Source organism: Physeter macrocephalus, chromosome 5, assembly GCF_002837175.3.
Source record: "Physeter macrocephalus isolate SW-GA chromosome 5, ASM283717v5, whole genome shotgun sequence".
In the NCBI taxonomy this organism is placed as follows: Eukaryota; Metazoa; Chordata; class Mammalia; order Artiodactyla; family Physeteridae; genus Physeter; species Physeter macrocephalus.
Genome location: NC_041218.1, coordinates 33,303,090 through 33,318,901, shown reverse-complemented (window position 1 = coordinate 33,318,901; position 15,812 = coordinate 33,303,090). Strand labels below are relative to the sequence as shown.

Below are 15,812 nucleotides of genomic sequence, written 5' to 3'. Positions count from 1 at the left end.
ATCTTAGTAGATTTTTGATGGCCCTTAAATCTTTGATTTTGAGCACTTTAAGCCTTCAGGTCTGCAGAGGCTATTTTCTACTCTTAGAATTTAAGAAACTTATAAATATTAATATTCTATCCCACAGAAACAAAAGTCTGACTGTTCTTTTTAAAAAAAAAATGGGGGGCATGGAAGAAGGAAATACATGCATTGTGCAAGCTAGAACAATTCTATTTTATATTTATCCCAACTAAAGGTCAGAGCATAATAACAAGGCATAGCATTCATTAGGATCTTACCATAAGTTAAGCCATGCTGAGCACTTGATTTAAGCACTTTTATTTAATCCACACAAGCATATAAGGCATATACTATTTTCATCCCCATTTTACAGATGAGGATATTGAGATACCTAGACCCTGAGGACTTTGCCCTAGGTCTCACAGGCAATGTAGCTGAGGCAGGATGTACCCCAAGCCTGTCTGACACCAGGTTGACACTTTAAATCACTCTGCCAGCCTTTCTTATGAACTTCTGGGGGGTTCATGGTCTCTGGTTTCAGTGGATGGGTTCTACGAAAGTTTTTACATTTAGTGTTTGCGCATCAAATTAGTCCACAAAGAATTATTTTGACAGTTTTAATAAGACAGACTTCTCCCAAGGAGAGTGAAATTTTAGTCTCTTAACTTAGGCTTTTTGGAGATGGAGCCCAAGCAACGCCAGGGTGTCTTTATGACTTCTTTGCAGATCATGAGAATTTTTTTTGTAAGTACCTGCATTTTGCTCAGTTTATGACCCCTGTGTCCTGCTATACTGATTCTCTCCCTATCAGAAAACGGGCAGTCCACCTTATACCCTGTGAAATCTATGCAAACTTAACTACTGACCTTGCTTTAGAAATCCTGCTTAGAATTTATTTTAGGTCTTTACATGCTATGTTTCAACTAAAGTATTTAGTTTAACTTGAGCATTTGAAGAAGTGTTAGTACTTCACTTTTTAGTTGGGTGTATGCCACAAAGCAACTACCATATTTCTGGTCCTATATCAGTTTTCCTGAGGGAAACACACATTAAAAACATATTATTTAATTTTCAGATGCTGGCTTAAAGCCAAGTACATTTATTAACAATTAAATCCCTTTGACAGGTCCACATCTCTAATAAGAGTTACTGAAAACCAGACCAACATATCTTTCAAACATACATGCTCTGGAACTAGGAAAACAAGGAATATTTATTAGCAAACTGTGCAGTTGATTTGCTTATGCAATCATTTATTAACTTATATAAGACATTGTGATTTCTTGAGCACTGTTATTGTTTAAAAACAGTGACTGTGGGTGGGCTTAGCTAGGAAATATAAGGTGTGGAACTTATTTGTGGAATCAAGAACATTACCGTTGACTAACCATGTATATAATAATTCTTATTGACTAATGAGGCCAGTCTAAAAAACATTTTCTATGAACAATAGAACTTTACCTGGAACTGTAACAATTTTGTTAACAGTTTTCTCTGCTTTGGGACTTTAATTCTGGTTAGTTTTTGATTCATACGTGGTGAAAGATTGACAGTATCAAAAACATTCTGTCTTTGGGTCCAACACGAGAGAGGTGAGGCTGGCAGAACTGATCTAATTTTTCAGAATGCGTTTAATTTTATGAACAGAGAAGGCCAGTCAGAACATAAATCTGTACTAAGTGAAAGTTGTGCTTCGAAAAGATGCTCAACATTATTGAAAGGAAGATGAGGATATACAGGAGGTTAAAGCAGTCTGGCTCTGTAATTCAGTTCAGTTTTATCACTTTCTTTTCTGTTGATAGTCCTTACTTTTCGAGAGTGATTTCTTCTTCATCACACCCAGTTCTCTTGGTTCAGACCCGTTGTGTATTATTTATCTTAAGTGGCATCATAGGATCTATTCTTGGAAGTCTTTATTAGGCCCAAGATTTACTTGCCTGTAAGGCTACGCTTACATCTTGTACAATATCCATTTGTGTTGACTTTGGAGGTATTTCCTGTAGTCAGAACTTGGAAGTATCTGCTTTGTGCTGGCGCCTCAGTGGGCCGAGCTCGGGGGCAGGTCCGGCGCTCAATAGCACTGACCTTGAGGGGTGCTGGATTGGGCAGAGCACAGAACTAGAAACTCTGGATCCTTTGCCCTCCAAACTTCTCACATATAAAATACAGGATATCTAAATATATATAAATGTAAAATACAGGAGGCTAAGTTAAGTTTGAATTTCAGCTAGGAAATAAATTCAACTTGTTTCCTAATTCCAGCCACCCTATTATGTAGACTTTAGTCTCTTCATACGGAAAATATGGATAGTAATGGTACCTACCTCCTAGGCTTGCTTAAAACCTGGTGCATATGTGTATCTATTTTATTTTCTGTAGCAATCCTTGTTAGGTAACTTGTCCAAGGTCATGCTCAAGTATTAGAGCCAGTGTCCAGAGCCCCAGCCTCCATGTTGCCTCAGTCAACATGATGTCAATAGCTAAGAACCCCTAATGAGCCAATAACAATGTAAACACTATGTTAAAAATATAAATAGCAACACAGTTGCCATATGCTAATTTTTTATTACTATCCATCAGGAAGCTTACTGTCTGCATCAGTCCTTATATGTATAGGTAAGGCTGAAAATAAAATTCAGGGAGGTAGAAATTTCTCATAAGTTTCCTAGTGAGTCTATTTTTTAAAGTCATTCTTTCAAACCTGTTACAGAAGATTTGAACTTTGAAATCTATCATTCTTTTAAAGTGGACTCTAGAGAAATTAACAGTACATAAAACTGGAACTTAAGTATTTAACATCTCCTGCATTGTTCAATACTTTCCCATTGCTTCACAGCAGCACCCAAATATCTCAGCACGGCATTTGAGGCTCTCCAGATCTGGCCGAGACTCAAATTTGCAGCCTCAGCTCCTATTAATTCTCAGCCATGAGCTCTACCCTAGTACCCTTGTCATTCTTCAACTTAGATGTTCTTTCTACTCTCATATCTTACTTTGTCTGGAGTCCCTTCATCCTGGAAAGCATTTTCCCTATCTCAGCCATAGGAAACCTTTATCTCCAGCTTCAACACCCAGCTCTTTTATGACACAACCTTTCTCTCCTCAACTAACTGGCCCTTTGGGTGATTCTTCTATTATACCATCTAGCATAGAGCTTGCCTCGCAATTGTATTTCACTTGTCTCCCTGATTAAAATTTAGTTTCTTGTGGTCAGGATTTTGTCTTATTCTTTTCTACATATGACAGCACCAGAAACAGTGCTTTTCCCAAATTTAGTCCAACAGCACATAGGAACAGTGCTCTAGAACTTGCAGTGCCTTGAGTTGAAATTTTGGAAATCCACCAAATAAGCTTTGGGCATGCTCATGGTGACTAGAAGTTATGTTTTTGGTATTTAAACAAGGTTTTCCCTTTTATTAATAAATAATACATATTCAGTTGAGGAAACTTGTAAAGTTAAAGACACACACAAAGAAGAAAAAAATATCACCAGTAAACTACCTTCCAAGGACTGCTGCTGCTGTTTTTTGTTTTGTTTTGTTTTTTTCAGTACAGAAATGCTGTGTGTTTATCTTTCTCAGAAATTCTCAACAGAGACAACATGGAAAGGTAGATAAGGACAAAAAGATGAAAGCCATGGGTTTGAGCCCCCAAGCCCAGCACTTCACGATTGTATGGCCCTATGTGTTAGTCACTTGATCCCTCTAAGGCCCAGTTTCGTCATCTGAAAAATAGAAATACTAATACTGTTTTTTATTCCAATAGGGGTTTTTTAGAAGATCAAATTACAAAGGATTTTGATGGTCTTTTGTACATTAGCTAATGCCGTATGCCTATTTTTTATTAGTATGTTAGACTGTACCGAAGATGAGCCTATGGGGACGTGGAGAGATCAGATTGAATCCTAAGTACTAGTTCAAACTGGATTTGTGCCTGATTCTGTACCCTGAGTTACAGATAACCTTCACGTCACTAAAGGGGGAAGGGGGGACTAGCTTTTACTGAGCACCTACTACTTGCCAGGTTCTGTGCTATTCACTTTACCCTTGTCTTTCCGTAGCACTACGTAATCCTCTTTACATCTGAAAGAGCCTGAATTCAGTGATCTAAGCCACCGGTATTGCAGGGTTAAAACGAAGGTAGGTCTCGCTTCACATCCCTTGTTCCATCTTCACTATGGTAAGAAATACTTTTGGGGAAAAGTATTTTTACGGAATTCCTCTTATTCTTATTATGGAAATGTCTAGTGATTAAAGGGCAGTATTTGATTGGGTACATGGAATATTTTGAGACAGATTCTCTTAGGAAAGGTAAAAGAAGTTGTGATCATTTCATGTAGAAAGAGTGGCTAATTTAAAGCTGTTTTCAAGATCCTGAAAGGAAACAAATGGTGACTATCAACCAAGTAACTTTCACCTGAAATTTACCTTAACCTATCTTAAAATGTAATTTAGAAGTTTTCATAGCATGGCTTCTTTAGATCTAAAAAGAACTGCTAAGAGAAGCCATGGACTGTCTTTTTTGATAAAATGTTTGTTTTGAACAAGGTAGATTTATCTTTTCAAGACTTATCAATAGTCCTGTTTGGAGGCAGAAAACTAGACTTCAGATGAGTTCCAAGAAAACATGAAGGAAAGAAGCATCATTACAAATTCTGTTGAAGCTGTGATTAAAATAAAGTGATGGAAGATCTAAAATGATATTACAGTACAGAGACACATGAGGGTGCTCTAACCAGCTGCTATAATAAAAGAATTAAACTGCTCAAATATTAGGGGAAAGTTAAGGCCTGTTGTGAATGGCAGTGCTGAATTCTGATTTGTAGCGTTGGCTAAGCAGAACAATCTTGGAATAGATGGCTTTTCTTTTCAAATGTATTGGCCCTGCCCCCTTGCTCCCTACCCCACCCCATCCCCCCATTTTAAAAAGTAGAAGATGTTCGTAGTGGACAATTTGGGAAATACTGAAAAGCACAAAGAAGAAAGAAAAATGAACTGATGTGGCTCTCAGCCTTGGAGGCTGGGGTTTTCTAGAGCTAGGCCAGTCAGAGGCTTAGCTCAGGAGGCCTGCCTTCAAACTCAAGCCCAGCCTGTTCTCATTTTGATTCCACAGACCTTCTGCTGGTACAAAGGGGGAGTAGAGACTGGGGGTCTAATGACCGCAAGAAGAGAATTAGAGACGCATGTTTATCTCAATACATTTACTCTCATTAAAGTTCATATTCACTGACATCATGCATCTCCTTGAAAAAGTCTGCCCACCCACCATTAATTAAAGCCACATTTTAAAAAGTCAGTGTGTGCACTTTTATTCCAATCAAAAGTAGCCTCCTAAGTTTTGCAGAGTAGGCAGGAGAATATCTGAGGCCTGACAGCTGTTCACCTCTACACAGTGAGGAATCATGTAATTTACATTAAAAAGCATGTTTATTCAGAGCCTACGATATAATAGCTAAGATCTATTGTCTTGAAGAGTAGAAACATTCAATATCTAATGATCTATTAAGCAAAATTAACATTTATTTTGATGAGTCAACGTTATTTTGGATGCAGTGTATGACCATATGCTCTTATCTGTACAGATAGTCTGAGAGATCCAACCACATACTGTGCTTGAATAATTAAGCAGCATTCTCCTATCAAAGTCGCCACACTTTATAACCTATACATATGGTATCAATGTCAAAACAAAGGTCAATGTAAATTTTTCCTTATCTAAACCATTGCACAAATGGTAATTACCACAGTTGTAGGATTGCACAACCGTAGTCTATATTCTTGGCAGTAGTCACTATAAGTTCATAAATTTGTGAAAATTAGGAATGTTGATTTTCCAAGTTCAAGAAAGGTACTATTTGTAAACTGCTCAGGTCACACTCATCTTATTCCATGTGCTAAGCAAGACTTCTTTCCTTCCAAATTCCTTTAAATGAGATCTGTTCCCTCTGTGAGCCTAGTAAAAGGGTTTTCATCCAAACAGATCTGCATTCTTTTCTATTCTTTTTTCCTATTAAAGCCCCCATGGGGACTTTTCAATTTTATGCTGATCTTTCTTTACATATTAATGTCAAGAACATATTTATTTGGTGTTGATAAAAGACAAATTATAGTTATCTCTTCTCATTGGCAGTTAGATTATTTTAGAATGTATCTGACTGAATGTTTGATTAGCCAACCAGTTTATGCTTCTTACACAAAGGTCTAATGTGCAGCATTCAGATTCTCTAGTTATTCTGGTCAAGCCACCATGCCCAAAGACATGGCTCATCAGTGGATCTGAACACTGGCATTGAAATGGTTTAATCCTAGGCCAAACCACCCCAGGGCTGGGAGTTGAAACCTGAATTCTAGTCCTGGCTTTTCTTCTGATTCTCCATGTGACCTTGAGCACTGGAGGGTCTATTTCCTCATCTAACAAATGGGAGTTAGGGAATGAATATTGACCAGGTACCCACAGCCCAAGAGGTTAGTCAGGACTAGAGGTTAAGGGGCCAGTGTGCCTCTTTGGGGCATGTCTTCCCCTAATCCACTTCCTCGTCCAGTACCAGAAACCCCTTAAAAGCCCAAGGTGGGGCTTTTAAGACTGAAAGCAGCTTCTGGTTCTGAAAAGAGCTTCCCTGAATCTAGAAGAAGCCAACAAGCCATGCCTGGTGAGTTGCTTTCATGATAAGTTTGAGAGAAGATGTTCTGGGACTTGCTACCCCTTAGATACAAGCATTCAGTGTCCCACTGGTATGTGGGATGCAGCCCTATCCTCAACCACAGATGCTATCTTCTGACTAGATGATACAGTATCCAGAGAGACCATAGGTACTTGACTGTACCCAATGCCAAAAGAAGTGGGTGGACTCCTTCAGCTTAGCTGTGGGAGGGAAGGTAGAGTGCAGGTGGGGATATTTCAACCCAGTTGGTGGTATTCTTTAGAACAAACAAGCTCTGGGCTGGGGGACAGTGGGAAGTTGTGATGATAGCATTTTAGCACTCTAGGAAGGCTTAAGATAAGCTTGCCTTAAGTGATTTATAAGGCCATGCAGTCTACAAAACGAGCACTGTTGCAGTCCATACCTTCCTGCCGGCTCTGTTGTTGTGAAGATTCATCAGGGCTCTGGCATCCTTTCCTTTCCTTTCCTTGGCGTCCACAAAGGCTCGGGCAAACTTGATGCCATAGTCAATGTTATCACTGCAGCCACCCCAGTCGAAAGTGCCCTTGCTGTCCTTGGCGGTTCCCTTCTTCTTTGGGTCACAGGAACAGGATTTTAATTCTCCTTGGCTACAGGCCCTGGTGATGGCAAATACAACTCCAGCTGAGGAGATGGCGTAAACAAAGGCAGATTCCCGGCTACCTGTAACAAAAATGCTTTTCTTAAAAGTAGTCTGGCATTGCTCGTTCTGAATAACTTTCACACGATGGCTGTTGAATACTTGTTCTGCCTCTGACATACTTTGCCACTAGACAAAGTATCCTTGAAGAATTCTTTCCTAGAGCCAAGGCTTGCTCTTGAATATGAATCATCACGCTTAATACAAGCTTTTATCAATTTGGATAACTGTAGGACAACTAGCCTTAAAGTAAATAGAGTATAAAAGAAAATGCAGCAAAAGCCTGCCCTGCCCAGTTCCTGGCTTCATATTAGTCTCATACAAGTTCTTGCTATAACCTAGAATCCCACATGTCCCAGAAGAGAGGAGCAGGACATCTCTAGACCTTGGTTTCCTCCTCTGCAGCATACAGTCTGAAATCTACAATTCTATCATTCCATAACGTATTTTGGTATTCGTGCTACTACAGCTCTCACTGAAAAACCTTCCCGACCTCCAGGCATTACTGAGGACACTTGTATGAGTGTAAATGATTGCTACTGAAATACTGAATTCAAAGTAATCTAGGGGTTGAGGTGGAAAGACAGTTCACAGCAGTAACCAGCACCTCTGGTTAACCCTGGAGAGCTTTGGCTTGCCATCAGCTTTCACAGGTAACGGAGAGATGATTGAAGGCAATATGCAATATCCTTGAGTTACATACTACGTCTAACTATTAAGGTGAATTTACTTTCTTCTGGAACACCTGCAGTAATCACTGGTATTGGGTAAAAGACAGTGAAAAGCTTTTCTTTGTTTTTTTCTGGAAGGAAACAAATTTACCGCCTATAATTAGACCTGGGCAAGAACCCTTTGGGGTACTTTCTTAGAATTGTTCTTTATTAGAGCACAGGCTACGTTCACTTCCAGGCTGAAGGGTACATATTTCAGTGCGATAACTACATTAAATTATTTTAATAATCTGTAGTAACTCATAACACGGTGTTGTGGTATAGTGACAGATATAAGGCTCTTTAGGGTCTGTGTGCACCTCATTTTTCAAGTGGAGCTGTATTTCACTGTTATTAGCATGCCTTTTTACTAATGGTTGCTGCAGCAAATATATTCACCATCAAAATAGAAGCCGAACAAGCTAATGCAAATGCAAGGCAGCAAATGGAGAGCCATTTGGTGATTCACTATGTCAAGACGAGTGTGACTTTTTGAACCACACAGCTGGGAGAACCAACCACCTTTTCGCGTCGAAGCCCTGCTTGTTTCCATTTGTCATTCAGTGCTAAAATTTATTATATATCCCTTGCAATATTTGCTCTGCTAGTCTCATTATTAAAAATCAGGAAAACGTACCTACACCATATTAAATGGCACTTGCCTCAGCCTTCAAAAAATATCTCCCCCGAAACCTCTAACCATCCAAAAAAAAAGGAATCAATCATGCCTTGAAGTTAGGTAAAATCAGTTATATGAATATTTGCCATAGGTAGCAGGTAGTGCTCTCCAGAGAGAAATGTGACGGTTGTGGGAGCTGTTTTAGAATTCCAGATTGTGTTATAAGGATCACAGATGATTTTCTAAGAGGAATTGACATGTTTTGTAAAAGATGGTGACTAATAGATGCAAATGTGGCTTAATCTCTGCTAGTGGCTTTTAGATAAATAAAATTTTTATTTTACCCATTTTACCGTGTAGGAAAATACCTTGTCCATAGTCATCCCATTCATCTGCTAAAGCCTGGTTTTGGATTTGGAGTTCAGTGCCCACATTTAGAGATATATGGGGGAAAATTCCTGAATGCATAATATATTTTGCACTAGTCTTATTTCTTAAGGAGAAAGAAGAGAAACTTTATGAGGTGGTCTTTTAGGGGAAAGCTATAGAAGATGCAGATGATAGAATGTCAGTGACCAGACAGTATTTTGAAGGTTAGTAGAGGAATAAATTGTCTAGGCACAGAATGCATCCTGGCCTAACTTGCAAACAACTACATTGACTTGTTGGCTGAAAGAAAAAAAAAAAATCACTTAAAAATCTGCTACATTTCAGAGATAATTTCCAAAGCAAAGCCATCACCTTTCTAAATATTTGTCATTTATTATTCAAACGCATTACTAAATAGCTAGATATTTATTTATTTAAATAAAAAATTAGCACATGGAATATCTTTTCACTTTACCTCCAGATGTTTTGGTATATCATGTAGATACGACCTTAAGATGTTTTCAGTTAAGTGTCTTAGATGAATCACTAAAATGCTATGTGCAAAATAGTAGCACATTTCAAGAGCTGGCTTTGTAACAAAACAAATTTTGATCTCGGGCCTCTTCTTAGAAAAACTGATTCTTTTTAAAGCCATTGCAATATGAAACAAAATCCAAATCTAAATGGTGATATTTAGACTTCCTGATGTGTTACTATTGAAGTTTCTCTAGTTTTTGGCTTGAGATAAGTCAAGCAATGTTTACTAAGTGTATAGGCTGGGACAGGCAGCTGGGAAGGCAAAACACTAGAAGCTAGGCTTTCTGGAAAGTTATGGGTTGTTCAACTCTTTTTTTTTAAATGCTTGTTTTTTTTTTTGTTTTTTTTTTGTTTTTTTTTTTAACAAGGATGAAACCTAATCACCTTTTTGTTTAAGGCTTATTCTAGAATTCTGGAAGTATATGCAAATTCTTGCAGGATTATTTTTGAGTTTACTAGTTCTGTCTTTACATTTCTCTGCCTGTGTCTGGTGATAGTCGGTTGAATGAGCAAATTACGAAAGTTCCTAAAAATCGTTCTGCCTTACTCTTGCTCTCTGAAGCAAAAGAGGCAGATGTTCTCCATTTCTCTATGACCACAGGATATGTCAGTAACTTTTATGTTCTCCTTATATGTGGTACTGCCCTTTGGCTTTCCTATTTATCTATGAGGACATTTAGGTTTCCGAAGGAGGAGTTCGTTACAACTCTAAGATGTGAATTTCCCTCCAAGCAATTAATTGTAAAACTCTTTGGATAGCTTCATTGGAATTTCGTGATTATTTCCAGGATAAGCTACCTTAGGCCAAATTCAGCCTTCCCATAACCAATACAAAATCATCACTGACAGTCACAGGAGTTTACGTAAATGTCCAGGAAGAAATCTGGCCTTCTGTGAAGATTGGAAAGAAACTGTGTAGCATGAGTGTTTTAAGTTTTGAGTACTTTGGCAAAGCATTCAGCTTCATCTGAAAGAAATCTGAAGGGAGTACAGTTATAATCTCTAATTTACCTGAAGGCTTAGACTAAGTCAAACTTGTTCTGCTTTCTCTATTTATAACCTTTTCCCTCTCAGCCATTCTACAGCTCTGAAGAAACAAACATTGCCAAGATTAAGTTGAATGAATCTCCAGCTTTGGCAGATACTCTCTCTAGAATCAGTGGTCAAACTTGCTTCCTTTGATTTGTTATGGAAAGGGTTTTTTTTTCAATATGGAGACATCTTAATGGATTTTCATAGACAGACTCTATAGGTGATCATTTTATAAATGAGAAGTACACTTAATTTGTAATCATTGGAAAATGGTTGAGACCTTTGAAAAGGAAAAATCCTGATACATCTTTAACACCAAGAGCCTGTACCTAATATATGCAAAGATTTATTGTGCCAGATATTTGCACACTCTCTTTGATAAGGTCCATTAATTGATTCACTGGTGAGTTAATCTAGGTGAAGTCTTAAAATTCCATGTAGCTGAAATTTATTATCATCCTTTCAAAAATTTTGTGATGTCATATCAAAACTCCAAAAGGAATGCGGAAGAATGTAGTTCTTAAACCAGAGAATAAAATTGCAGAATATCACAGTCAATTAACTTTAGGGGTACACTGAGAGTGAGAGTACTATGCCCTTGGGGGATTTTAGAGACATTCAGTTATGCATTTGGCCTCATAAAACCCTGGGGCTGTGATGATTACCTGATAGAAACACCCTCTGTTAAGCATTACCAAGTGCACAGCCCGAATGATTTTCTTAGGATTGGGAGGGGGGAGGTGGGCAAAAACAAGTGGAAAGTTTCCTGTTTCTGGGGTTCGCACATAAACTGTTGTGTTTTCAGTAAGATTTCCCAGTAGCAAATGGGATGTGCTACTTCTTGGAGAATGCTGCTAAGACCAGGTTAAGGGATGGGGATGTTTTGAAAATAAGATCTGATTTTCAGTTAATTTTCTCTGATGGTGTACAAGTTAGTAAGCTACTTTCCACATTCAGAACTTTTAAGAAGTTTATTATGTAATTAGATAATGTTCAATGTGCTTTCTAAAAAAAAAAGAAAAGAAGCCACAGGCGTACCCCATTTTATTGCACTTTATTGTGCTTCACAGATATTGTGTATTTACAAACTGAAGCTTTGGGGCAACCTGCATCGTCAAATGATGGTTACCGTTTTTTTAGCAATAAAGTATTTTTAAATTAAGGTACGTACATTGTTTTTTCAACAGTTAATAGACTACAGCATAGTATAAACATAACTTTTATATGCATTGGGAAACCAAAAAAATTCGTGTGACTTGCTTTATTGTGGTGATCTGGAACCAAACCTGCAATATCTCCAAGGTCTACCTCTGTGCATTCATGGTTCCCACCCCTACCGTCCATAAATACCCTTCTGCTTAAAATGTACCTGGAGGATAGGCACTCACTACAAGTTCATCCATTCATTCAACCATTCAATGAATGAGTGATGCCTACAACACACAAGGTACCAAGTAAGGTGCAGGGAAAGCAGATGAGTTCCTGCCTCACAGAATTTACAGTTTACTGAAAAAAATGTTTAATTTAGAAACAGGGGGACCCGAAGCTGAGTAGCCGAATGGGAGGTCAAAGGTGGTGAGCAGAGATCTGTCTCTGCTTCTTAATAACACTGACTTGTTATTGTAATAATGACCATCTATGGCCAATAAAAGATTTGGGCATTCTATCCTAATCTTCGGCTCATTTCCTTCTGGAAATTTCAAGTCCCAGAAAGAAGAGTTAAAAAGTCAAAAGCGCTCTGTGGCTGCTGCGTCCTTTCTTCTAGAGACAAAATCTGAACCTGGAGGGACAGGCAGCGTTGTGACTTGACGTGGATGGACAGAGCCAAGTATAAAAAGACACCAGCCTGGGGCACTACATCCTCTTCCAAAACTTTAGACAAGTTTCTTGATTTCTCGAGTCCTTGTCTGTCAAATGGGCCAAATGCCACCCAACAGAACAAGCCTCTGACTGAATAGCATGCAAGACAAGACGAGCAGGGACTTTGAAGACCAGATAAGGGTGTGTGTATATGAGGGTAGAGCCCATGAGCTGCGTGAAGGCGGGAGACTTACTTCGAAGCAGGACCCTGCCGAAGAGGCTGTGATCCCTGTCCAGGGTGTTGCAGTTCCAGCGGTGCTGGCGGAACTGGTGCTGGCACTCTGCTGTCCACTCGGCCACGCCCAGGCCGATGGCACGCATCACGTCCGGGTGTCGGTGGCACAGCTGCCGCTGGCGGCTCACCAGGCCTGGCACATTGTCACACATCACCCTGGAGGAGCCACCTGTAGCTCTCATGTACCTGGGAAGGACCAACACGGGGGAGAGCACAGAACAGCGAGGCCTCACACGGTGTTTCCCGGGAGAGGGAAGACTTCAAAGCAGCATTTCAAATATGAATTCCTATCCTTTGGGGGATAGTAGAAGGCAAAGGTTATTTAACTTTAGTTCACTGGAGAAGCGGCACAGCAGGCATGGTGAGTGATCTGGTAGAAGCCACCCCAAAACGGAGTGCTGACTGTTTCTTGGACGTGAAGCCGAGGCCACCAGATGATGCTCTGGGCAGGGTGGGAGAGGCAAGGTCTGCAGTTGGGGAATGGGATGAGGGGGGAAGGGGCAACATGTTTTTGGAAGAATTCTTCCAAGAAGACTCTGATCTCAATACACAATGTGTGTGGACTTGGCTTTGGAGGAAGCCGACCTTTAGAAGCACCTCACTGCCATTTATTTGATCTAATGTTTAAGTGTCTTAAACTGTCTGTATCTGTCTAATCAACACCTGCCGGTATCTGATGTTATACTCTCTGCACAGGCATGCCATTCTCTTCCTACTAAAGAATCTGTTAAATATTTCCATTTTCCAGCTCTTTTTGGCTTTTATAGAGAACCTTTGGAAAAAAAATCTTTCTATTGTTATTAAGGACACTACATGTTTGGAAGAATCAAACAGTGTTATAGCTCCATAAAGTACTTTTGAGAAGAAACTTTAACAAAAAATTACATCATCATCTCTACGCAGATGTTCTCTATTAGTTGTGAAATGTTTAGAAAGGTACCTTTTATATAACCCAAGCTGCCATAGGTGTCTTTTGAAGCGATCAAACAAGGAGAATGTCTTTTTCTTGTATTTTCATTATTTTATATGATCATAAAATCATTACAGCTGTGACTCCCCAAAAATATATTTAAGTGACAGCTGAGAGACAATGTGACAAAAAGCCTGGGCAATAAATAATGTTTATACACCCATGGAAACAGAAATAGTCATTTTATTGAAAAACGGTCACTCTGATAAATCAATCTTTGATCCTGTGTCAGCAATGCCAAGGCTAAACGCCTTTCTGTTCAAAGTGGCTTAGGAAGGAATTGAACCCCTCTTTCCATCCATGCTTTCTCTGCCTTGCTCCTTTGAAGAGCTCGTGTCTTCCTAAAGTTCCCTGCTCCAGTCTCTCACTGGGCTGAGACGCCTTACTTTTGCCAGATTCTTTTAAAAAAAACAGCACATCATAACAGATAACAGGTCTTCCTGAATCAGTGTTTTAAGTATCAGTTCGGAAGGTTTTAGGTGCAAGAACGTTAAAGAGCTCTCAACTCTATCTCTTCTCAAGATGAAGGAGATGGAGATGAGTTTCTGGGTGGGGAGAGCCTCTCCCTTTGGAACTTTTAAGGATGCTAAGACCTGTTACGTTTCAAAGTTCCCTCACTATGCAGAATAAATCGAAGATCCACGTATAAGGGACAGCAGTAAAGTTACTCTTTGGGGTGACTGTGGTTTCGAACTGACATCTTAGAGCCCCCGGCCTCTGGAGCTTCGCATTAAGGCGGTAGGTCTCTACCTGGAGGCAGCAAAATGTTCTTCCGCCCCACTGGGGTGAAGCACTAGGAATGTGGAAGGACGGGAAAGAAGGCAAAATCACACGCTTTGGGTTCTACCGCTCCTGCCCGCCTGAATTGGCCCGTCGGTTTTTATCTTGAGGGTTTTCTGGGGGGAGGGGGAGCATGGGGGCACGATAGTAGTTTTGGAGGTAAGTTCACCCCCACACACGCGCGCGCGCGCACACACACGTCTGTGCTAGTAGAGCTAGAGACCCGGCTAGCGCTTGTCTCAAAGATCCCGATTTTGCTGTCGCTCAACTGGATCCAAATACACCGAACATCCGAGCTCTCAGTTGAGGGGGAATTGGGAGGGGGGCGGGGGTGTTGAAGTTGTCGAAGCTGGAATGGGCTTCCGAGGAAAATCGAAGGGGCGATAGGAGAGGGCAGCAGCTGGGATTCGGGTCGGAAGCCGTGACTGCCCCGGCCGCGGGGAAGCGCCGCCGGGAAGGGTCTATGTGGCCCCTGCGGTCTCCACTCCCATCCCCAAAATACCCCGGCGCCCGTGCGCGTGCACTTACCACCATGAAGAGCTGACCTCAGGGCTGAGCCAGGTCAAGAGCAGAGGGAGCCAGAGCCAGATTCCACCGAGACAGGCGTTCATATTAACCCCCTTGCGTCCGCATCAGGTCAGACTCCGTGTGCGGGCGCCATGCGTGCCCGGAGCAGAAGCGCTCAGCGCCGGGAGCGCCTCGTCACGGCCGCCGGCGCCTTGCTGCGCCCCCGCCCCCCGCTCGCGTCTGCGGCGAGTGGCGAGACTCGCTGATAAAGTTTCAAGCGACCAGCGGGGCGAGCGATAAAGGCCAGCCGGGGCCGCCTCGCCCACAGCCAATTCCCCAGGCGCGGCGAGCGCGGGCTGCCGGAGAGCTCTGCGCGCCTCCAGCGCGCCCCGGTCCCTTCAGCTCCCCGCCCGCCCGCCCAGGCGCAGCCAAGGGAGGGGGCGCTGCGCCGGGTAGGATGGCGGGGTGGGGGGGGGGCGGGTGGGTCGCGCGGTTTTATATAAGGGTGGATGAAATGATGGCAAGAGAGGTCTGTGGGTGAGGTGAGGCGGGGAGGGAGAAGCACCTCTGCGTGGCCTCGAGCACCCGCGGAGGCAGGCACCTTTCGGGAAGCTCCGGGCCAAAGAGCATCAGCGGGTGCCCCGCCACAGGACCGAGCGCTCCGGATAGGCGAGGCTACCCTCCGGCAAACATAAGTCCCCGAGCGGGCAATGTGGGGAAAGGAGGGAGAGGCTAGGGATACAGCCGTGTACAGGAGGCAAGAATCCGGAGATGATTTTCAACTCATCCCTCCGCTTCTCTTCCTAATACCGAAAGGAAGAGCAAGCCCTCGTAAATCTGGAGCTAAGCAGGGCAAGGTTGGGGAGGCAGG

The 15,812-nt window shown here is 41.5% G+C and overlaps 1 protein-coding gene across 1 annotated transcript in view; it reads right to left on the bottom strand.

The window, feature by feature from the left end:
* WNT2 (Wnt family member 2) overlaps positions 1–15,345 on the bottom strand; it is a 42,897-nt gene extending 27,552 nt beyond the window's left edge. The window contains exons 1-3 of the mRNA XM_007114397.2: positions 14,963–15,345; positions 12,644–12,870; positions 7,068–7,345 (exon numbers count right to left, since the gene is read on the bottom strand). Of these exons, the coding sequence (XP_007114459.1) occupies positions 7,068–7,345; positions 12,644–12,870; positions 14,963–15,045 (588 nt within the window). The 5' untranslated portion in view covers positions 15,046–15,345. The remainder of the gene's footprint in view (positions 1–7,067; positions 7,346–12,643; positions 12,871–14,962) is intronic.
* Positions 15,346–15,812: the final 467 nt, after the last annotated feature.